The sequence below is a fragment of the Anopheles funestus genome, chromosome 3RL (genome assembly GCF_943734845.2).
Source record: "Anopheles funestus chromosome 3RL, idAnoFuneDA-416_04, whole genome shotgun sequence".
Taxonomy (NCBI): domain Eukaryota; kingdom Metazoa; phylum Arthropoda; class Insecta; order Diptera; family Culicidae; genus Anopheles; species Anopheles funestus.
In genome coordinates, this window is record NC_064599.1 from 75,477,530 (window position 1) to 75,502,202 (window position 24,673).

General features: G+C 37.7%; 1 protein-coding gene across 4 annotated transcripts in view; it reads right to left on the reverse strand.

Annotated features, from left to right (window-relative positions):
* LOC125766979 (sodium-dependent serotonin transporter) overlaps positions 1-23,808 on the reverse strand; it is a 31,543-nt gene extending 7,735 nt beyond the window's left edge. Inside the window, exons 1-3 of one of the 4 annotated variants that reach the window (XM_049433140.1) lie at positions 23,482-23,808; positions 21,944-22,360; positions 8,181-9,137 (exon numbers count right to left, since the gene is read on the reverse strand). In XM_049433140.1, coding sequence (XP_049289097.1) covers positions 8,181-8,721 — 541 coding nt within the window. In that variant the 5' untranslated portion in view covers positions 8,722-9,137; positions 21,944-22,360; positions 23,482-23,808. Of the gene's footprint in view, positions 1-8,180; positions 9,138-21,943; positions 22,361-23,309; positions 23,438-23,481 lie in introns of those variants that run through there. The other 3 variants (XM_049433141.1, XM_049433142.1, XM_049433143.1) reach the window with 3 other exon arrangements.
* Between the last annotated feature and the right edge of the window lie 865 nt (positions 23,809-24,673).

Here is a 24,673-nt window from a genome sequence, read left to right on the forward strand (position 1 = left end):
CCAACCCGGTCAGGCGGTCATAGATATATGAAGAAAAATTTGAAAAAAAGCAAAAAAAAACAAAAGAAGAATTTTTAAAATTATCAGCTAAATGATATTAGTTGGACAACTAAAAAAACCCATCTTTCTTTAAAGTTTCATGCAAATACACCGAGTAGACCAAAAGATATACGCTTTAGAATCCGAAAAAAATCCGAAAACCTCATACAAATCGTTAATACAAATTTAAAAAATGGTACAAATAATTTTAAAATTTTTCTTTCTGTACGAAATGGAGAAAAACATATTTAAAAAATATATTTTTCTAGACATTTTAAAAACATCAAGTCTGTACGACTTTCCTACAAAAAGATAATAAGAAATAAAATAATGACAATAGGATTAACCCCTTTTCCCGACTTATCGTAACCGTCCGGTAAAACCCACAAGTCCCATCGAAACTGTCACTAACCCACGGACTTACAAACGTTCTACCGTAGAAAGAAGATACGAAAACACAAAAAAACTCAATCCGCAAGGAGGCACCTCACTTTAATTCCCAACTCCAGAAAGGGGGGGGCGCGGCGTTTTGTCCGGGGAACAGTACATTTACGAGTTTGCACAATAGATTTATTTCTCCTCACCAAAAAAACTTCTACACGTAGGTACGTTCATTCGCACATGTTTCACACATTTCTTTCCCTACATTTCGGTTTGCGGTTCGGCCATGTTCTAGTTCTCCGTATATGTAGTGTTCTGCTAGTCAATGGTAAACAACCTTCGAGTTTTCGAGTGTCGTACGTCCTTCTTTCTAAGGGCAAAGTAAACCAAACCCTGCTGGTTCCATTTTTTCCCCCTTCTGCTTGATTCTTATTCTTTCCGACCAAGTGGGATTTACTTTCCGTTGCAACGGTACGGTACGGACTGCCGGGGTTTACAAACTCAGCGGTTAGGCACTTGTTGCTTGCCGGTTGGTACCCAACAATGGGGTTTACGCGGTGGCAAACGAATCGAAATGCAACGATTCAACAAGTTACCCGGTCATGGTTCCCTTAGTACGATTTGTTGAAACTAGAGACGAGCCTACCGCAAGGAGGCAACACTACATGGAAGCAGCTCAAATCAAAGTCATCGTACCACATTCGTGTCCCTTCTTTCCACTGTGTCTGTATCGTCGTGGACAAACTGTTAATGGACCGGAATGGAAAGCTTCTGTTATTGTTTATGTATTCGATGCTAATCACAAAATGGACTGACCTACTACTTGCCACACAGAGTGCTGCGTCCTCTTGAGACGGGAGTGGTAACGATCCAAACGATCATTCTACACACTACTCTGCTGTCGAATCAATACTCAGTCACTGACAATTAATCAGAACCGAAGGAAGACATGGCACTGAGGGGTTTCTTTTTTTATGGACCAGCTTTCTAGCTTCCTCCTTGGAAACTCCCGAGACTGATGGGTGAATTAATTGCTCGTAACAACTCGGTAAAAAGAAACGAACCCACTTTAAGCAGGGATGACGAAGGCAAACTTTGAGCAAGTAACGAATACATACCCACACACACACACACACGCACATACTGATACACGGACACACCCTCGTTTGGTGTGTATTGTCCGCCCGGAAGTCGGAGTGCCAAGGGTGCAAAATTAATTTACAAACTCACAAACCCGCATGAACATTAGCCATATTCGTTCGTCACCAACGGTGGGGAGTGTTTTTTTTTGTCGTCCGCCGGTCTGTAAGTTCAGAATTTATGAAAGTCTGATTTCAAACAACTTCCCTACACGAAAGCTCAACCATCATCGTCTTCCCGGGGACACGGGCCCGTAGTACCGTGGAGGAATGGTAAAGGGCTGCCCTGCTCATCCTGCCGAAGTCGAATGAAATAGGCATTGTTTGTGACGTTATCACTGGAACACTGGTTCCTTGCCGGTGTCGTATTTCATGCACGGTCATAGGGGCACGATTTTAAGGATACACGCAAATTGTCACTTGTTGTCTCGGTACAAATTCAATGGAAAATGTCTGCTTTTTTTCTCTAGTGGACATATTTTTTTTTTCAATCTTATTTTTCTCGTTTAACATCATCTTAAAGATGTTTTGAAATTAATTTTTAATATATCAAGCTGTGTAGCCTTTTACACGAACGATGAACTCATACCGTACGGTTTAAGCTTTTTTTTTGTTCGTTTGCTCGAGTAGCATGACGGATATCTTGCCCTTACCGTACGCCCGGCCAAGAAGACGATTGTAGTACGCCCCCTTCTTAGAAGCGACATCGTCATCGGACGATGATTTTTCGAGTAGCTGCTCATCAAGCCGGTGAGGATGTCTAAATTTCACACATCCGGCACTGAAACGCATGAAAGGGTGGCAAAATTTAATCTAATTCCTGCCAACTCTCAATCTCCGCAATCAATACCATAGCGCCGGTACGAGGGACAGGAGCGCCGGGTTACGTCCAGAAGATGATGTAGCCCGACCCGGTGGGCTCTCGGTGGGCTTGGTTCGCCTGTATAAATGGATGCTAAATTGTCTATTCAAAAACAATTTCAAATTATTTCCCATTTTTAAGGCTATACACATCCGAAAGGCTGTGGGCTGTGTGGATTGTGCCGTAAGATAAGGGGGAAACTCTGGGCACTAGGGCAAGATAGGGTTGGGCAAAGTTTGTCTGCACTTGAACTTGTTTCGTGGTTTTGTGCAAGAAATTGCCATCAATGTTTTAATTTAGAGCAAAAGCTCAAGGTGAAACCAAAGAACCACAATAATCAAGGTGCATCAATTACTAGCGGTTCTCTTCAGTTGAAACAGCATAGTCAACTTGGAAGAGTTGCAAATACTAAACAAAATCTCTAATTAAAATACTTAAAACTTACACCAAACTCTATACACCGCATTGACTGTAATATTCTTTCAAGGTTTCTTATGTCTGATCAGGAAAATAATATATTTGTCTTTATGGCGTAACGACCCACGACCATTTCTGGATCATTCGAATTTCTTGTTAAAGTTGTAGTTAGAGAATCCTTGAGAGGATGGTTCGAATGGAAATTTTGTACTGGTTTTGTAGTTTAAATCACCAATGTTGGTACCGAGTACGCCTTCGGGTCAATTCGAACCATTAAGAGAATCCATTTTTTCTTTAATTCAAGACAAAATGGGACTTAAAACGTGGCTTCACTTAGTAGATATTTGCTTAGTAATAACTATATTTTATTCAGCTAGAAAAGATCACCCAAGATACATACATAGGTGCAAAGTAGTGATGGGAACTACGGAGCAGAATCATGAATCCACTCCGACTCCTGAATTTTGCAAAACCGAAGTTTCCAACACCAACAGAATCCGGATTCAACACCGAAATCTATTTATGATTTATTATTGAGGATTATTCGAATTTCTGGTTTCGAATAGGTTTCTTCTTGTTTTTAAAACAATTAAAACACTTTTCGCTGGTTTTTTTCATAGATTTCAATTGGTATTGGTATTGAGTATCAATGTTTCAAAAGCTCCATTGTCGTCGAGTACTATATTTAAACAGATTTCACTGAGCTTTTCTCACATTTTTTACGAGTTTACAATAATTAGTAAGGGTGGTTTCCGCTGTTCTGTATCATTTTGGTGATATCCTCTAAATTTCGGAATTGATCCGAAGTCGACTGCAGAATGTAATCGAAGCTTAGCAAAGGATCGAGCGCAAGGATATCGTGAATACAAATTAAGGAAAAGAAAGATATAAATCACGAATTTATTGTGCTTTAGTACATATAAACTGTTGTTTAGACACATTAAAGTCTTGATCTGTTTAAACTTCTCTACAGAGCAAAACTGTCCAAACTGGCTTTAGAACGAAAAGGAAACAGAAGAATTAGAAAATAAATAGTGGAAAACCTATGGAAAAATCACTCCAATTTCCATCACTTTTGCAAAAAATGGGTTAAAATTATTTTAAGGGAAATTCTAAGTTTTTATTGCTTGTTATCATTAATAGAGAAAAAAAAATGCATTTTAAATTTAGTTCAAACCACAGGGTGCTCAATAAATTTTTGTGTGTTATGAGATTCCTTCTGTCAATAATAAAATTTTCAATTGTAAGGGGTTCTGGTTTCGGATTTTTTTGCTTTTAATGCTTTATTGAATAAATACAGTAAAGTTCGGGAAAATAACAAGAATCATACATTAGAACAAAAAGGAAAAGCGATGCAAAAGTAAATGAAAATTATTTTCTCATTGATCGGCTGTAGCCAATCAATGTCTTATGGAGACGCCCAGTACTTTATGTACATGCTTCCCCGAAAAACAAGTTAGTCCGAAAAAACTATCATAAAAATCGCACAACGGGCTTTTGCTCATAGTTTTAAAATTTATAGCTTCAGTACAAATATACATTATTGCATACTGCATTTTCTTTCCAAATCACAAAAAAATATCAACATCGGTCAGGTATTTAATAAATTACATTGATTTAAAGTTGATTTTTTAAAGCATTTTTCCAAAAATCTTGATCTTGACACCCTCCTTCTCTGAAACCAGATTACTTAGAGACTGATTTTTTTAAATTTTCTTAGTTCAATTCTATAGATTGAAAAACTGTGTTTGGTTTGCACTAATTGAAAGTTGGTTTTGGATTTCATCTCGGTAAATGCCCAACGTGGTGATGATAAGCTTTATCGGCGACATGAAATAAAAAAAGCTTGATTGTTTTTATATCCGCCTGTCGTAATGTCCAAAATAAACGAGAAATGGTTTTTGGACAAATATTACAGTAGGACAAGATAGCAAAGCGTATAAATTAGTTAATAAGTAATTAAAATTAATCAGATTCCATCAAATACCCTACATTTGCAATAGTTATAATATTAGCTTTTTTTGAATTTGTTGATGTCAAATGTTGTCGATTTGATTTTTTAAATTTAAAGTAAATTTTTACACGCCTTTAATCACTTCTCTCTACCATATCTGTTATCGTTTTAGAGCAGAAAATTAAAAGCTATATACACATACATACTCGAAGTCATGCTGTTTCTTAACATCTTAATATTAATCCAAATACCTTAAGATAACCATTCCAACACTCAATCTCACCACTACTAACAACACCACATAAAATTCGATTGTCCAAGAAGCAAGAAAAAAAACACTCGCAAAAGGTAACATGGTCGGCATAGATAAAAAAAAAACAGTAAGCCGCTGCTAAAAACAATCCACATCCCGAAGTACCGATGTTAAGCTTTCCAATCCAATTCCTTCAATCGGACCTGTACCATTGCATTGGAGTTTCGCCGCATCAGGGGTTAAAAGCATGTTTAAGCTCCCGCCAACTGAGAGAGAGAGAACAACGCGTACGAAGAGGATAAAGTAGCGACAAAAAAACAAAAACTTGAACCAATAATCGTTAGCACTTGTCAAGTTGTTGTACCGTGCGTTTTGCCACCGTTGTTCGTGTTCGCTTTTTTACCATTTCAAATTACTTCTAGCGAATGTTTATGGACGTGTTTTATTGCCTTGCTACCGTGACGGTGTAACGTACTCTTGGCCGATTTTCTTCCGTACCGTTTGCTAGCTTGCTTTTGCTGTAAGCACATTTTTCGCACACGATTCTACCTCTGGAAGGCAAATAATGCTTGTATTAGTGTCGGATTAAGCACAAAAAAACAGTATATTACTTTGCTTGTAGTGAATCGAAGAGCATAGATGAGTTGAACTATCTACTATCTATTGTAAAACTAAACCTGCTAACTAATCGATAAAGAATTCAATAGCCATGTGAATGATAAGAAATCGAGCAGAGAACATGCAATATTTGTGGCAAATGAAGTACTGTTCTTATGTGAATTTTGCATTGCGAATTGCCTACTTTCAGGCGTATAAAAATATTACTAAACTCACATGAAAACCTTGCTCCATGTAATAAAAATGGAGCCAGTTCTTTTTGGAAGTGGAATTTTTCCCTCCTATTTGCTTACAGCTAGATCGATTTTTTGCTCATAAATTTTCCAGTAAATCAGAGATAATCCGGTATCATCGCCATTCGGTTTTCGTTCGCTCTTCAGAAGGATCATCCATCTGAATCGGCACAGCGTCAAAGCGTATGTAAAAACTATACCAATCGAGGAAAACGAGAGGTTGCTCAAACCATTCAGAACATAGGAAAGGTAAATTCTATCTTCACATCCACTGTGGCAAAGGTTGTTCGTCGTAACGTGGTGTGTGCATAGAATACTAAGGTTGATGAGCGACGTGCAATTGATTTGTTGATTTATTACAACCCTGTAAAAGAGGTGCAATAATCTACAAACATTCACACATTTATTCTTCCTCATTGTAACGCATTGCTGTATGCAAATCTTTCGGAGTGGACTTCCGCAGTGGAAGGATGCGAAAAATAAAAATCCCCGAAGGTAAGAAAAAAAAGTGCAATTGAAGAATCGAAATCTCGATAGACTTTAGAGGTGGATTCCTTCCTATAAAGCGAGGGAAATCATCTAAATGATGGATCTCATCCTGGCGCATTTCCCTCTTGCCTCGAATGTACTTTGGGGAGGGGGGACGGTTGGTAACGAGTGGAAATTTTCTTGATTTTACCCTATTTTTTCCCCCCGATTTCCTTTCCAGCTTTACTTCCGCTTTCCGATCCGCTTAGCACCAAAACCCGGGCGAAGCAATTGTAACCATTATACCGTAGGCACGTGCGTTTGTGTCTGCGTGCCAGAGAAACATGCGTCGTGTGTTAATGTCTCCGCCTATCTACTTCCTGAGGCTGCTGCTGAGAAGTACACGGCGGTACTGCTATTCACTTCCTTTAACGAATCAACCCAACTTGCCTGATTTGTCTACGGTGCTTGATTGCTCGCATCATATCCGATAGCGATCTTCCTGCACTTTTCATCCTCCGTTTTGGTTATGGCACGAACAAAAAAAACATGGAGGAAAAAATAGTCTCCAACTCTAACGCCGCGTACGACTGATCGATCCAATGGAACGTTGAAAAGTCACGTACGAGGGGTTTTCGCGGACAGCGAATTATTGCTGTTATGCTGTCCTACCTTCCACAAAACGGACATTCAAAACCGCTCGGATGAAAGTGAGTAAATAATAAACAACCTGTCCGGCGAAAGAAAAAAGAAATAACCGCAACGTACCCAATTTTTCTAAAGCATCTTTTTTATTTAGGATGACTTTTCCCTTTCTTCCCAGAAGGATCGTGAGAAAGAAAGGGGAAGTTTTTTTTTACTCCAAAATTGTAAAATAAAAGTCTTTCAATCCGATTGGGTTAATTAGTGGAATGGTCAAATCATTAATTTTTCGCGTGTCATTTTGCGACAAAACTTTTGTTTTCAATTTGTTCTTTTGTTTTCCAAGAAATCATTTAGTTATTCATTTATAAAATCGATTGTATATTATTAGACACTTAAAAAAATTACATCATGATACTTTTGTCATGCAAATTGCATACATCAAGGCTAACGTCTCTACATTCGTCTGATACAGTGCGTAACATAACTATATTTTCAGTAGCTTTAGGACAGTAAAACACACAGTTGAAGAGATCGATAAAAATGTTCTACAAAGTCATGACTAAAAATAAAAATATGGACACATTTAAATCACTTACAATACGTTTCTTATATGCCTGTATAGATTGTGGTTATGCAGAATAATGACAAAAAAAAAAGTTAAAACCATAACGCAAGATTACAAAAAAATAAAAATTTACATTCTTGAAATTTCGCATTGGAAGACTGATAATTGTGTGGCAGACATTACCAGAAGTTTCTAAAAATTGTGCCAAATGTTATTTAATTTTTAGACGTCCTTTAAAACAACTGTATTTTTGAACAAATTTTAAGACGATTGGATATATTAAAAGCTGAATTCTCGTTGGTGGTCGTATAGATATATTACATGAAAAAATTGATGTACTTACGAAACAATTTGTACTGGATATGTAAATGGACAAGCGTAGTTCTAATACTTTAACCCATAATTATTTTTTTATCTATTTCTTTAATCATGTTTTTTAATATACACAAAATTAATTAAAAAAAATATCACCCTTACAGTTATGTTACGCACTGTATTTACATATATGTATGGCAACAATTTTCTCCCCCGCGAAAAAAACTTCACAATTTTTATGATATCTTTTTTAAATATATTTACAAAAGAAAACACTCAACTACTACTTACCTTTCAGTGCCGGACAGATGCGTTTCCAAATGGAGAGGCAACCGCAACGATGAAACTGTCCCAAGGCAAGCTCCATGTAGAACAGTGGCAATCCACCAAACAGCAACATAATGCAGTACGGGATAAGAAATGCACCGCCCCCGTTCTGGTAGCAGATGTACGGAAAGCGCCACACGTTCCCCAAATCCACCGCAAATCCAATCACGGCCAGTAGGAATTCCGCCTTCTGACTCCAGGTTTCGCGACGCCGTTCACCGGTTAATGCCACAACAAGGTTGCGCTCCTTGCCCGACTGGAGAATCTGTGCCGTCTCCGTGGTGGCCTTGGTCGGGGCCGAACTTCCATTGGAAGCTGGCTCCTTTGGACCGGCCCCGGCAAGTACTGCTGCCGTGTCGGATGAATCGGGCGGCTCATCGCGTCCACCATCGCCGGACGTACCGTTGGTACCGGGTGCCGTATGCCAGGAGTCACGCTTTTTGGCTCCCCGTGAACCGGAACCACCCGAACCGGAGGAATTGGTCGTCCCCGGCTCGGTTCCCATCGTGCCGGGTTGGTTCTTTTCTCTTTTCTCGTTGCAAAATGTTGGATGGACAGCCTGGCTATCGCGGGGCGATGCTTTCAATGGGTTTATAATAGGGGGCCTCTACCTGTGTATCGGATCGGCGCTGCTCTAACAAATCAATTTGTAAGTCTTCCCCAAAAAACGCTAAAACACGGTCACAAACGAGCCCGTTACCGCTTCCATCTCCGATCGATTAAACCACCAACTTATCATCTTCGCTTCCAAGAAGGTACGGGTTTTGTGGTTGAGCTTTTGAGCGGATCCTTTGTTTTTTTTTGGCTAGGATGCCCGCAAAAGGACGAAAACAAAAGCCTTGCGTCTCGGCAGATGAGGAAGTTGTCTTCGCTAATTATTACTTCCAAAGGTGGACATTATGGGGCTGCTTCTTCTGTACACTAGAAAAAAGGAAGAGAAAGGAGTTTTTTTTTAATATGCTGATAACCACAATACTAAATAAAAGGACCATTTAACAAAATATCTAAAACAAACACGACAAAAAAAACTCCAAACCGATAGGACTTTTTGCTTCCTACAGGCGGGTTCAAAAACATTCATGAACTTCTTATGATTGTTATGAAATGTTTCTGTTTTTTTTTGTTCATTTTTCACATTTCAAAGCCTACCGACCGCAAAGGGCCGGCACGGACAAGAGAGACAATGATATTTAAAATGGACAACAAGCGCACAACGAATAGAAAGAAATACTGAACACAGAATGAATACTGGCCACAAACTGTTCTGTGGATGTGCAAAATGGTAACATTTCCGGTTACGATAAGCTTTTCGTGGTGAGTATCGTGAAAGAAGGTAAGCGCAAATTGGATGCAAAGGGAGAATTGAAGTAGCGGGAAGGGCACCGGGGACTAAACAGGTAAAATGATGCGGAAAAAGAGCATTCGTTCGGCTGTAAAATTGCTTAAAGGTGTCGTTTTTTTGTGCGAGTAGTCTGTTGTTTTTTTCTTACGTAAGAAGAAAATTTTTCAAACAAATTCTTAATAGTCAATGTTTTATTAATGACTTAAGGGAATAAAATAAATTAATATTACAAAACTTATGTTAATTAAGTAAACATTAACAATTTATTCAAAATGCATCAAATAAATTCCAAAACCTCAAGCTGGGTGTAAATAATAATTCAATTAACTAGAGCAAACTTTAATTATATTTTCAAAGAAGTTGATTATCAATTGCTAAAATAAAACATTGATTTTGATTAAACTTTCAACAGAACTTTTCCCCTCATGGAGACGCCTGGTGTTTCACAGATAAACAACATTTTCCTTACCAAAACACACAAAAAAAGCTTTCAGCAACAACAACTTCCCAACAACATTTCACTCGAGCACGAGCAAAGAGTCAATAGCAAAACCTAACCTGCACCTTTTTGGCCAAAAGTTTCCAAAACAACGATAAGAATCGTTCCGCGTAATGGAAACATTTAGTGATTCTCGGTAATAAGTTCAGCCCGGCATCAACCTGTACGCCACGGCGTAAGTCAAACAAACTCGGGCAATTTCAACCAATCGGTTTTTCCGGTTACGAATCGGTTGCTAGCAGGGATCATTATCACGCAGTGAGCGAACTGGTCACCCGTGAAAGCTGTGCCTTCCCATAGGTACCGTATCAACTCGCAATCAGCAGCATCATGTTTGTGCGGGGTGAAAAACATCCTTTGCTGCTTGAACCTAGTTTTGTTTGTTTTTGTTTTTTTTTTGGGAACACACAGGTGAAAAATCTCGGACCGAAACGAGAACCAAAGCACGACAAATATGACGAACACACCCGTTTACACACGGCATGCAAATATGAGCATGTCAGCTTCAAAGCGAAAGTTTTTTGGCATACGAAAGCAAAGGCAGACGGTTTTCGAAATCTTTTTTTTCCCCCAAAAAACACAAGTGGAAAATAAGCTTATGTATGGTATAAAAGTCAACAGAAGTGTGAGCAGAGCGAACACAACACAACTCAGTTAACAGAATCGTAACGGCAGATCATCGTAACGACCGGAATCGGAAAACCCGTTCGCCTGCGTTGTAAAGTGCAGCAAGAGGAAAAACAAATTTTCTCTCCCCTCATTTTCCCCGATTTCTGTTTGCCATTTTCTTCATTGAGTTTGGTTATCCTGCGTGTTGTTAGCGATTACCTTATCTGTAAACAAAATACAGGTTTCTTTTCTTCCCCATTTCTGCATACCTTTCTCTCTCTCTCCCTCTTTCTCCATTCACTCTAAAGCTGTCTTATTATTCTTAATGAAAGTTATAATCGGGTGCTTGTTTTGTGTTTGTTAAATTCCATTGCGGGCTGTTAGTGCGTAAAGCTGGCCATCCTTCTATCACTAGGAACGGTTGCCGTGGGTGAACCGTGGGAAAGCCGAACTGGGTTTTTTCGGGAAAGGTTTTTCAAAAGATGGCAAGATTATATTCGGAAAGGTTTTTTTCCTCTTCTTCTTAGCACATTAAAGAAATACACTGAAAGACGGTAAAAAAACCCCCATGTTCGGAAGCTGACAAGGTAAATGGTTATAGCAATGATCTAAACATAACGAGCATTTAACCGGAAACGGTACCAAAATGCTGTGACATGGCGTAAGGTAAGGGCCGTTCGGTTTTAGTTATTACTGTTAAATGGCGTTCCATTTCCTATCGTGGAATTATTTCCGTTAACACTTTACAATCGCTATCGCATTGCTATTTTGTCCACGACATCCGGATGTTAGTATGGTGTATTTTTAAATACTAAATATGCTCAGAAAATAATTGTTCAAATATGTCTCAATTTACTAAGGTAGAGACATTTCTGGATTTTATTCAAGTACAAATAGAAAATGTAGAGGAAGATATGACATCTTACCATCGTTTTTGAGCTAGTCAACTTTTTTGAGTTAGTAGTGCATGAACTTACATTAACTTAACATAGACCGAAGGTGCTAATTAGGTCATTTATTAGACTCGCTACGAACAATCTCCTGACGGACAGCAACAAATTCTCAAGGGGCGATAGTCCGAGCAGCAAACACCTGGTTCGATAATCCAGTCGGCGATCCTTGGAATTCAGAGCGAAGCGCGAAAGCTTGCACTGGATGAACTCGAGTCGTGCGAGTGGCCGAGCTGCAGTAGGCCACCAAACGATATTGGCGTACTCCAGTACCGACAGCGTGTTCGAGCTGATCCTTGAAGGCTAGTCTCGAGTCAAGCAGAACACCAAGATCCTTGATGCACTGCGTTGCGTTCGAGTGTCAGACCATCGATTTCGTAAGCGAAAGTTAACGTTATCACGCAGTACTACACGGGACAGCGAGTGCCAAAGCATTACGTTTACATCAAGAGTTGGAAAGCTTGGGCGAATCCTGAGAAAGACGCCCGGAGAACGGCGTGATCAGCAGAACAGCTTTCTCAACTAATCAACTCTACACAACAGAAATGTGTCCAGTAGAAAAGATTATCTTAGAATTGATTTAGTCAGTCAGTTGAAAAGATTATCTTAGCATTGAAAACTCCACCTCTTCCGTTACATATTCCACTTCAACTTGGAAAAAAAGTCCAGAAATGGTGTTTGTGGTAAAAGTAATGACAATTAAACATTCGTTTAACTTCTCCACCAAGAGATATGAAACATTCGGCTTTAAATGTTTTATACACAATATGAAATGTACGGGAATTCCAAGACCGCAGGATTAATCTGTGCTACAAAGTACAAAACTGTCTCCTATCACCGTAAAGATAACGGTAACGTTAACCTCATCATCAAAGCCGATTAACCCAATGACTCAACTATCGAATCAATCACTTGATGGCACAATAAGAGAACCAAATCTAGCGAACGGGTACCGTAATGACACACACCGTTGTTCTGCGTACAAAATGATCATGCAGCAAAATATAGAAAATTAAGTAAAATTTCACCTCGTTAATGCAAAATGAAAAAAAAACGCAAGATGCCTCACACCATTGCATAATAGCTGCAATGCTTGAATGGCCAACACTTGGATGACTAATTCCCAATGCCGATTACTTTTGGTTTTTGAATAATCATCGATAAACACTTATCGGCGTAACGAATGTGACGGGTAAACTGTGTCTTTCGCACCTTAAAAACCTTATATTCCATCCAAACGCGACTTTGACCGGTAGCGGCCATATTTACATACTACCTTCGCGACAATCTTTTCGATGGTAGATGGTTACGCAAAGAAGAAAAAAAAGATGCTACATCACCCCGGGAGGATGTTGCGTGACTCACTCATCGCTGCACGGTATCTCGCACCTACGAATGGTTTTTTTGTTTCGATTTATCTTTATTTGATACACACCTACCTCAAGCCTTCGAGCGTATAATGAATGATAGGAGGAAGTGATTTTGTTCGCCAAGTCATTGTTAAATACGACATATTTCTTGCCTACCACAAGTAATAATTATGGGTGTGTTTTTACAGCACAAAAGATGGCGAAAAAGAATGAAAATATTTGACCAAATTTAACTTCGCTATTCTGTACAATGCTTTATCTTCCGGTAGACTGCGTGGCACCTGAGGTAGCCAATTTTTTTTCTAACACAACCCAATGTTAAACATTCTTCCGCATCGATATTGTGTATCTTTTTCCATTGATGGATTCGTAATCAAAAATGCCGAAAAATGCTTATCTCTTCTAGACGTTGTTAGTCTTGTCATCGTTATCACACCACGCGTCCAATCTACAGGAAACAACCATAAACAAACAATGGCTATTGATAGCTATGGTGAGCAATGGTCAGCAAGTGGAATGATAGATGTAATACTAATTAATAACATTATTTAACAATAATTGCACTTTATTAAATGCTTTTGTTGATGAGAAATTTATAATAAATTAATTATTTTAATATTTTAAAACTATAAAAAGGATAATAAAACCAAATTTTAACATTAAATAAAATTAAAATTTCTCACTAATTTCTACGATAGAACATAGAAAAGACTTTTAAAATTGAAATATAGAAGAATATAGTAGAATTGAAATTGAAATATAATTATTCTACACATCATAAAAAGTGTTTTAACTACTTATATTGCTTGTTATTTATACTTATAAAAGAAGAAATATTAAATTTAGGTGTAAAATAATTTTTTTTCTAGATGGCAAGTACAAAAAAAAAATTATGAAAAAAAATTCTTATACTTCGTTTGCTCAACACTACATTGAGGAATTTTTTCGATAAGCCTTAGAGTAGGACTGTTCGTTAGAACTGTTAACGGTCTTATCATAAGCCTTTTCTTGTGTGGCCCAGGACCTCAAAAGAAGTCTTTTTTTCGCCATTTTTTATTTTCCTCGCCTTCATTTACTCATAGCCGGATAGTCAGTTCAGCGTTGGACTGTTGTTGAAAGTTGTAAAAATAAACAACTTTTTATCAGTTCTTTAGCTGACTTTTTGTTCAACAGTTGGAGACAATCAATTAATATTAAAATAATTTTTTAATCATTTGTAGAAAATTATGAAAATTGTTCCAAATTATGAAACGAAAACTTCATGAACAAATTCTACAAATTAACAAATTTATAAATTATCAAAAAAAAATTCTTCTAATATTTCATAAATGAACTTGGACAGTACCGCCAAAACAGATCATTATTGATGAAACCGATCCTTCTGTAAACCACAATTCGACTAATTATCGTCGTTTCGCACCCACGGACATTCTTGTTCAACCGATTAAAACGCGTTTACTTCACCACTTTCGAGTGGTTTTGATTATTCGCCTTTTTTGTTTACCAAACATCAAGTACTGCTGTTCCTTCACGGCGGCACACACGTACACGCCCCATGGTGTGGGGCTAGTTGAATGTCCGAATCAACCCAATTTCGGCAACGGTTAGAACGTTACTGCGGTATGAGTTCCCCCCCCTAGAGAAGTTAATTAAATTGTGCTGGGACGGACGAACGCTTACGTTGGCGCTTTTGACCCAAAATATCCATGACAGTGACCATCCGTCAATGTGCGGAAAAGTGTGGACGGTTTTGCTGGACACTGATTGAAGCTCTACAATTAACCCTTGCGTATTAATGCGTTTAATGTTCTTTATGATAAATAGGTTTCATGGCCTTTTTGGTTGCATGAGTAGATTTTGTTGTCGATTTATTAATTAAATAAGAATTTATCGCACCTCAGCACATCATGAAATATCACTGTCATCTGTCAGTGATACACCCAATTTGTGACAGTTTGGGCGATTTACTAATACTAGCTTAGTCACCAAAAATTAATGAAGTAAATAAACTAATAAAAAATAGCGTAAAATTTATTTTATTTATTATTTTAAAAAAATATTTCTCATAGCATTAAGTGAGAGTTTTATATCACGAAATAAAAAGTTTCTGGTAGTCCAAATTTTCAACCTCTTTTCATTACCCATCCTCACGATCATAAAACATTCCCGCAATTCCCAATTATTCTCATTGCCAACCAAAAACAAAAAATCTCATAAAAACACCTGACTCATCAACGGTTGGTATAATTGATGCGCCATGCGAGTGACTCCATTTGCCGTAACAGAGACAAGCTCGAGACAACCGATTTCCGGACATGTTTTTGTTTAAATAGCTTTTTCCCCAAACTCCATTCATATGTTTTCTTTTTTTAAGCGGAATGGGAAATAAAATTATTCATTTTTTGGCAGCAAATCAAAACTATAAATGATTTATTTTATAATTTACGAATGTAATGAAAATATAAAGGGAGTTTTTAATTGGCTAATCTCTTTTACTTGTATTTGAAGTGATTTCTTTTCAAATTATTTATTCGGAAATAATTTTTTACTGATGTGCTTTTTTTTATTAACTTTGGTTGATAACTTACATTTCTTTAATTTTCTATTTATTTAAACTTTTCACTTCAGTTCTTCCTTAACCCATACCATCACAAACTCGTGTCCTTCGTGTCGCTACTTACGAGGGATCTTTCATTTCGTCAAATCGAAATTCGCTGATTAAGTACATCCAACCCTTTTATTGTGTGTCTGTGTGTTTTTATGTCTCTTTTCTTGGTTTTGCTTCTTCTGTTTTTCTTCCACTTGTTTATCATTTCCATCTGTAACAAGCCACAGGAAGTCTTAGTTCCCATCGTCCCAAATGGAGGCTTTTGGTACCGTAATCCGATTTTCTGCTCCATCTACAAATGATGATTTCATTTTCCATAAACTCAAAGCTGCTTGTTTTGGTGCAAGCAAGATAGTGGCGAATATCTCGTTTTGGTATTATTTGTTTATTTTGTTACACATTTTGTCAATTTTATGCTGCCGCACTTTTTCGTACCCTTTAGAAGGATATAATTTAATTTGAAAAAGTTTTTTTTCTTGCATTTCTCATTTTTTTAAAAAGATAGAATCGTTATTGCTGATTGCTCCAGTGTTAAAAAGTCAAAACTTTAATGTTGCACCGACATTCTACAGACGATCAGTGCGCCATTTCGGCACCTTTGTCTTGTCCGACACGATAAGAAACCCCGTCCAAGCATGGCCATGTCCGGACGAGTTCTTCACATTCGCAATGATTATGCTATAAAATTAAAATGAAGCCACGGCATGGAAAAGTGAGAAAACAATTATACAAACCGAGAATATGCCAGTTTAAGGTGGTTCAGAAATTAGTTTAAATCGGTTTTTAAACACCAAACCAAAAACACGAACCTTCGCCTTAGCGTTATCAACTGTGAGGCGTAAATGGGGCGCATTTGGAACGCAAATCAAGTAATAACAATTTCATTTACTGGCCATTTATACCATCTCTGTTTGCGGGGGTCGTGTGAAATATTCGGATTGCAGTGTGTTTTGTTTTGTTGTGTCTGGATGTTTCACATTTTCAGCGTGGCAAAGGGCAATGAAGGTTGTTAATTTTTACGAACATATGACTTTCGTTAGAGAGAGAGAGAGAGAGAGAGTTTATCGATCAGTGAGATTGTTTGTTTACAATTACCCAAAACAAGCGTACGGGGATCTTCCTGATGGACCTAGCAAGGTAAGTAAAGCGTCAGAATTCAAACAACGGGGTGATCTGCATCTGAAATTGACTCTTGAAGTGAGATACCTATGGAGCATTATTGGGAACTACTTGTAGAATTTCTCCTTTTGAGTAAAGTATAGGAACAGTTGGAATAAAGATGAGTGAAATCCTTGGATTCAGTTGGACTTTGGTTTGAGGAAATAGAATTCTAAGATCTCTACACTGATGCATTACAGTACCTCAGAGGTAATAAGGAACGTTTTGGGTGATCTTGGCATAGTGTTGGTGGCATTGGGTGGGGTTCGCTAGGAATAAGTATTCGACAGTTTTATACCTAGGTATATGAGCAAGTGTGATGAACAGATTCGTGATCACGGCTGGAGAGTCATTCAGAACTTCACCTTCACAAAACCATTCTCGCCTATACAGAGAAACTTTTGATTAATTTACATCCTGAGGATACTCCATTCAAAACACCACTACTTCACTAATGTCTGTACCAAGAAACCGAAAGAGTCCCAAGAATAAGGATTTCTATAACCTATCAAACTATAAAGTCAGGTGGTGAACGCATTATGGAGGCAGGTTCTACACGACAGGACCAGGGTTTTCAAATACCATCCAAACCCACGATACAAAGGATTCGGACTATTCTGCTAAGGAAACCCTAAAATGTTTGGGCAAGTCCTCTTGAGGTTTGTAGTGCAACTAAACTAAGAAAATACTTTACTGTTTTGCAAAATAGTAAGACTCGTTCTGCCATGATGATAAGAGATTAATAAGATCACCTAGTAGTTATAGTGAAGAATAAATAAGTAGCCAAAAATATAAGATAATAAATAAGTAATAAATAAATAACTCACTGATTGATCTACTGTTAGTTAAGGATCCCTTTAGCTATTTTTTTAAGATTTCGCCTCAAAGAAGCCTTATTTATGTAAAATTTAATGACTTGAGGAAAACTAAAGCGAATCGAAAAGTTCTTTTTTGCAGTAAGAAAAGATATCCTAATCCACTTATATATAGCTTATAATTGTATCTTGCTTGCTAGGTAAGGTCCTTAAAATATATCTCATTATTATGTTTTGAAAAAGTCTTGAAACAAAATTTAACTTACTTAATACTACTTATCAAAACATCATAAAAGTTGAGAATACAACTTGTAATATTTGAAATGCCTTTTTACAATTTAAAACGTATAACATTAGAATATTTAAAGCTTTTCTTAAGCTCAACAGTTAAGTCCAATTTCAACGTTCCCCGCATAATTTTTCCTATTTTATTTACTTCCTTCACTGTCTCATCTAGACAACCATCCAGATACAATCAGTTCGTTCAGCAAATAATTCCCTTTTGCTTGAGCCGGGGCATAGCATTACTCAGCAAAGCGGGCCATTGAGACAAGGAAAAGTGAGATTTCAAATTAAACCCAGATCGTAACTTACGACACCCGCTTATTACATCCTTTTTTTTTTCTTTTTTAGAATAACACTTTTTCTTGCCCTCTTCAATATCGTTGGATGCATTTTAAAGCGAAGTATAATTCTCAGATGTCGTAAATTGATGATGTCTAAATGTCTAAAGAACTACACAGCGTTTATGGTGTTAGAATGAATTTCAACAAACATTAAAACAGTTTCCAATTCAAGCTAGGAATGAATGTTGAGCGTTGTAAATCAATCCCAGCATCGTTAATGGATGTTAGGAAAATGTTTACATCCTTAACATTCTAACAGTGTGTCCAGTTTGAAAGATACTCCCATCAGTCGATGATTAAGAAGCATATAAATTACTTCAAACCATTCACCATTAGACCAACCCCACGAAGAACTCAAACATCCGGTCCGGACAAAACGGTAGAAATCCACCGAGAGACAACGCACACATTAGAATAAAAGTCATTTGCGTTTTGCGTCGGAACCGGAACCAGCAATGGTTTATTGCCGTCTGCCCACAAAACACCGACACCTTCCGAAGGGTACAGGCCCCATTTCCAGATTGCAAGTCGCTCGCAAGAGGGGAAACCCGATTGTGTTCCGGGTGCTGCCAGTAACAAAACATTTAAGGGCCCCGTCTCGATCGGTGTCGGTAATTTGCGGGCAATTGCAGGTGCGATGAACACTACGGAACACTACACAACCATTGATGGCCTACCATAATTGGGTTACGGGCAATGGCAATGGGAACTGGAAAATGAATTACATGAAATCGATAAACTATACCATCGGGAGCAACGTCGACTACTGCCGCACCATGGTACATGGCACATCCGGGAAAGTGGCCGAAGGAAAAGGCTGCAGTCCTAACCTTAGGTTCTTTTACTTCATTTGTGCAGTGCCGTTGCAGAGACAGTAACGGTGGCGAGCAGCTTTGGCCGTCTTTGGAGATTGTAAAGATCTTGCACACGTTATTCTCGCAAGGGGGGTTTTTGGAAAAGGATAAGACGGAACCTTCAACATGGTTTCGTTCGGGACCGACTTCCGTCGCCAAACGGAAGGAGGTTAAGTTGCCCTATCGAACCGCTGTCTGTGTGTGTTTGGGTGGATGTGCCGGAACCAAAGTTTTGAAGGTGATTAACTATCGAATACAATTTTCCAACCAGCCAACGATACGATCAAAATGGCGTGCAGGAAGTACACGGCGTCCTTGGCATTGGAAGGTGCAAGATTGCACCGGATAGGCCCCTTACCCCTCGGGTGGAAATTGCGGGTTCCGGTGTGATGCTACACATTGACAATGGTTTTTGGAATTGAATTTGCAGTATTCGAAGCTTAGCATTAGTACTACTGATCAAGTTTCCTTCTAGCAACGAATCAAATAAAATATTATTAGTGCTGTTTTTCAGTATTTCAAACACAAAATGTTCTAAAAACGACAAGTAAATAATAAAAAAAATCAATTAAAAACAATTAATAAAGTGTTATTTAAAATTGATACCAAGACGATCGTATTACTACTACTTCTTTCAGGCCATTTTCAAACGATCAACTATTTCACGCTCAATCAGAATTTGCTTTTCCATCGTAACCTGTCTCTAATTTATCACAATAAATCAATTAATGTTCAACTATCATCAGGTTAACTTCCGTCGCAATGTGTTTTGTTTGTTTAGCAAATTTTAACTCCATTCTATCTCGGAACAACCTTCAAACGAATGCCGCTTAATTGATGATTAGGTAGGACAAATTTGGCAAATATAGTAAACAGACCCAAGCTGCGTCAGTCAAGTGTCGATGGAAAGGTTAAAACGTTGTCCGAATGTTTTTGGTGACAGCTTGTTTCATGCCACGATAAGATGAGCGCTTATCAATGTGATCGAATTGTAATAGATGCTAAGTAATTCAATGGCAAATCAGTTTCGTAGTGAAATTGAAATAGGAAATGATTGACATTTATTGACGCTTAGGTGACTTGGCGTTTGGGCTTCTAAGATATATTTGGACGAAATTTTGATCTATTGGAAGAGTTAAAAAATTAATGTTTTGAGGTAGAATAATTTTAGTTCAATTCAACCGATTCAAAAGCTTACAACCGATCAATTAACAAAAATCAACGTCAACACATGCTCAAAATTCCACTGAAATAGTAACAGTTATTATTTCAATTTTCTTCCAAACATTCACAGAACTTAATATTGAAATGATTTGAATAGAGATTGGTATGAATGAAATTATATAAATTGTTTTAAAGTAAAAGCTACCAACCTGGCACGGTTCTTTAAAAGAAAGATCTATAAATTTGTGCCTAAATGTAAATAATCTTAACATAAATTTTTCATTTCCAAAAAAAAACATTAAGCTTAAAAGACAATTAAACCTTTACTTTATTATTTTTATTATTATCAGTAATAAACAGTCAAGAAGACTTAGAGACAAGAAGATAAATAAGATATGAAAAAAACGTTACATTCTTTTAAATATAACTGAAGAAACATAGTTTTATTTTAAATATTATCTGGTTAAATAACTTTCTTTTACATTTTTCGAATGACAAATTTTCTTTACCATTAAATAAAGATATTTTTTGGCTGGAATATTATTTATAAAACCTTTTTGGCAAAAAGGGAGAATTATTATTTTTTAATTTAAAACAAATTGTGTTCGTAGGTGAACTTTTATGAATCGTAAATAATGTTTTCCTACATTAATTATGTTGAGAATTTAACAGGCTGTGGAAGTCATCGTCACGTCAGATAAAATCAAAATGTAGTTTTACAACAAAATCGTTAATAAAAAGTTAAACAAAATCACACCTCATTTTAAGAAAAGATAATAATAATTTAACTCATTTTGAAAATATGTTTTTTTTTTAACATACAAACGGCACCAGAAGGCAGACACATTTTAGTACTAAACTTAAATGAATTAAATATAAATTTACGCCCTACAAATCCTTGGGGAAACCATTAACAACATTTTTTTTCATTATCTATAGGTTTTGTTCATTTTTTTGTTATTTATATGAAAGAATGTATTAAATTAAAAATTAAATTTTCTCTAATTTTAGTCAAATTTTATCTTTTGCCAGATGCGACAAAATGGTTCACAAGTTCACAAAGTAGTGTAAAAATTATACACTTTATTCAATTCAAACCACCATCTAAAAAAAATATTAAACTGTCCAAATGTATGTACAAAGAAGTACAAAAAACTAATTAAAATGTTACAATTACAACAACACCAAAGCATTGCTAAAAAGAACAACGTAAAACACTCAACGACACGTTATCGCTTAACGATCGTATAATTCTCCCTTTGACCATCCTTCTTGAATCAATTCAACCAATTTAAGTCAACAAAAAACCCACCGTTACAGAACAATCTACTCTAGCAAAATTGGCCTTATTGCACTGCAGTATATTAATTAAAGTGAACTGAAAATCTTCGACACGCGTCGCGACCCCGTCGGCAAACTCATTTCGGCGCAAAAAAATTAATCCTTTTTAAGTGACAATAATTGCGTGCGGTAAATGCTCGTCTCAATAACGAAGGGAGGAAGGAAAGTTTTGTTTAACATACAATTTAGAACTGTTTGCAGCAAAAGAAAACAAGCCAAAAAAAAACGAACCGCCGTTGGGTGCCAGAAACATGGTCCATGGTAAATGGTAAATGGGTTTAATTACTGTAAATACAACGAACAATTGTGTGTCTACCACTAATATGAATGTCGATGCAAAGAGTTGTGAAGTGAGTGTTAAAACAGTCTAATTATCAAACTGCAAACATACCATTAATTGGAAATTGATGTGAAGCCTCGTACTCGTCTATGGTCTTAGCCAGGTCTTTAGATTCTTCCGGGCCGATTCTGGGACAGATAACCAAACAGACCGCTGAAACACCCCTTCCGGGTGCGTCTGGTCCGTCGATCAAGTTACCACCCACGAGTGTTCCCACTTAACCCTGCCCGCCAAAGGATTCCGCACACTTTCGTCACCCAAAATCGCGCGAGGGGGTCGGTTATTTTTGCAACTTGCGTCAACAAATTAATCACCACTTAATCACCCTATTTGCACTAATTTTTACGCCACGACAGCCCCCGAAAAACCGGCGGTCCTTCCAGCAATGGTCCACCACTAATCCACCACCACATCACCGGCCGTCGACGATCTACTGCAACCGCTCATTTGGGCACCACTTTGTCCATACTGTGTGCAGGTTCAAAAAGGTGTTAAACCATCGGAACAAGAAACGAAACAGATCGACACATTTGGGTGTCGGAACACCAGCAATAATCGAACCACATCTACGCAAGGCGATGTGTTGCGGTCTTTCGAGCACTTGCCACTGTTTACCAATCGTTTTGAGCAGACACTTTTAGCAGGCGAATGTTTCGCTTACAGAAAGTGTCCAAAATTGGTTCCAACTCACTGTAGGTAATTCTATTCTAGCCATAACAAAAGCTTTAAAGATACTGAACTAAAATGTATAATAACAATACTTTCGTGTAATAAATAATAAAATGAAAAGACCTTAAACGTTCAATAAAAACTTATTTAAACTTGAATTTTTCTTTAAAATACAGACGCACTTAAACACTTTATAACTAATTTAATACATGAAAACATGATTTAAAAAAATCACCGACGGCTATTCAACGAGTAACGATAAAGAAAAACGTCTACAACAACCATTATTTCACTAAAAAAAATTATAAAACAGCTGCACTAAGCAACCAACAATAAGTAAAACAAAGTATTAAATTTAAAAAATAACAAACAAAAGGAAAAAAATCAACAAAAAAAGAAGAAGTAAAGATATACAACTGGTGTAGTTCAAAACATTTACAATGATTAATTTTGTTAATTATAATTTAAATTTTTCATACAAATAGTATAAAAATGACAGAGTTGTAGAATTTCCATCACAATGCTTTATAAATTTTACAATAAAAAATGTATTAAAAATTATCTTTCTAAAATCACGCAAATTATTACAATACATTTTATGGAAAGAATAAATTAATATAAAGTGAAAGAAGTTGCGTTTTCTTTTTAAATGTGTTTTGCACTAATTCTAGATTTTTGTCGCTCATAATTTAAAAAAAATAGTTTTAAGTTTCTATAGTCCTAACACCCTAAAATCAGCACAACCCACACCATTCACTACTTAAAACCCCTAATTCATGTTCACTGAAATCGCACAGCACAGCACGATCACTATCAACCTGCACGGTCCGAGGCGCAAAACAGAACTGAGCAGTAGAATGCTTCTTCAGCCCCAGACTGACCGTCCTCGGTGGGAAGCAATAAAGGACACCCGGCCATACCTGCAGTGCAACTGTTGCTGATTCCGTGATTTGCTGCTTACTGCTCGAAACGCTGCGAGCCAACTAAGGTAACGTTGCCACCGAACGGACGCTTAAAAGCAGAACCACCCCAATGGGTAACCCTCGTCTCCATTCCCTCCTTTCTTCCTCACCACTTCCATCGTCCAATGAACATGATACGGGCGGGCAACATCATCAGCAGCAGCAGTATCATCATCGTCGTTGTCGTCGTCATCATCGTCGTTTTGCGTTCGGAGACTTCACGACCGATGATGCGTACGCTCGGGAAAGGCGCGAACGCACACGTTGCCTGTTGCGCTCGAAGCAAAAGGCCACATGGTCAATCGTTTTGATGAGCGGGTTGGATTTGATTTTTCGACAGAAGTTGTTTTTTTGCTCAAGTTTTGATATTGTCCAGCATCGTCCTAAGGCATCGGGTACGGAAATCAAATCAGGAGTAAAGTTTCCCAACAAAACGACAAAGTAATCTGCTGCCGTTGGGAAATCGTACCCGGTACCCGGTAGTGGAAAAGATGCAGCAAAAAAAAAAAGGGTCACCAGAACATGCTGCCAACGACGACGGCCGACCGTTTTTGTTTCGACTTCAATGCGCTTTAACGTCCAGCCGGGGGTCGGCGTTCCCGTAAGCTTTCGTGTTTCTATATTGAATTTATTTGTGTGCGAAAGAAAAACGACAGCAAGCTTACAACGGCATTTTAAAGCAAGCGTTTACTTACCTTCCAGAGTGATGGACACACCTTCAAACCACCAAACAGTCATCCATCCGCCGCGGCTCCTTCCGGTAGAACCTACCTTATGTGGCTTTGCGGCTCTTAAACCTCGTCTCCCGTGTGTTATTTTGGACACTGCTCCGTTTCGGCTGGCGCCAGAACGGATTTAACATTCATGCCGGCTGTAGCAAGTGGTTCATTTTGCCACTTTTGGGGTTTGGGTTTTTCGTTGAGCACAGCAAAGGTACTCGAAGCAAAGCCCTCGAACCCATCGACCAAATGCATACGATTGATGGTGTCCCACCAGCTGTAGCGTGCGTTTGGAGTATTTTCTTGTTTGCGTAATTTTCACGCATGAGTGTTAGCCTTTTTTTTTGTTTTTTTTTTTTTGGACGAGGATACTGTGAAGAGGAATACGCTGAAAACTTACCCAGTCGTCACCCCATATTGGGTAAACAGTT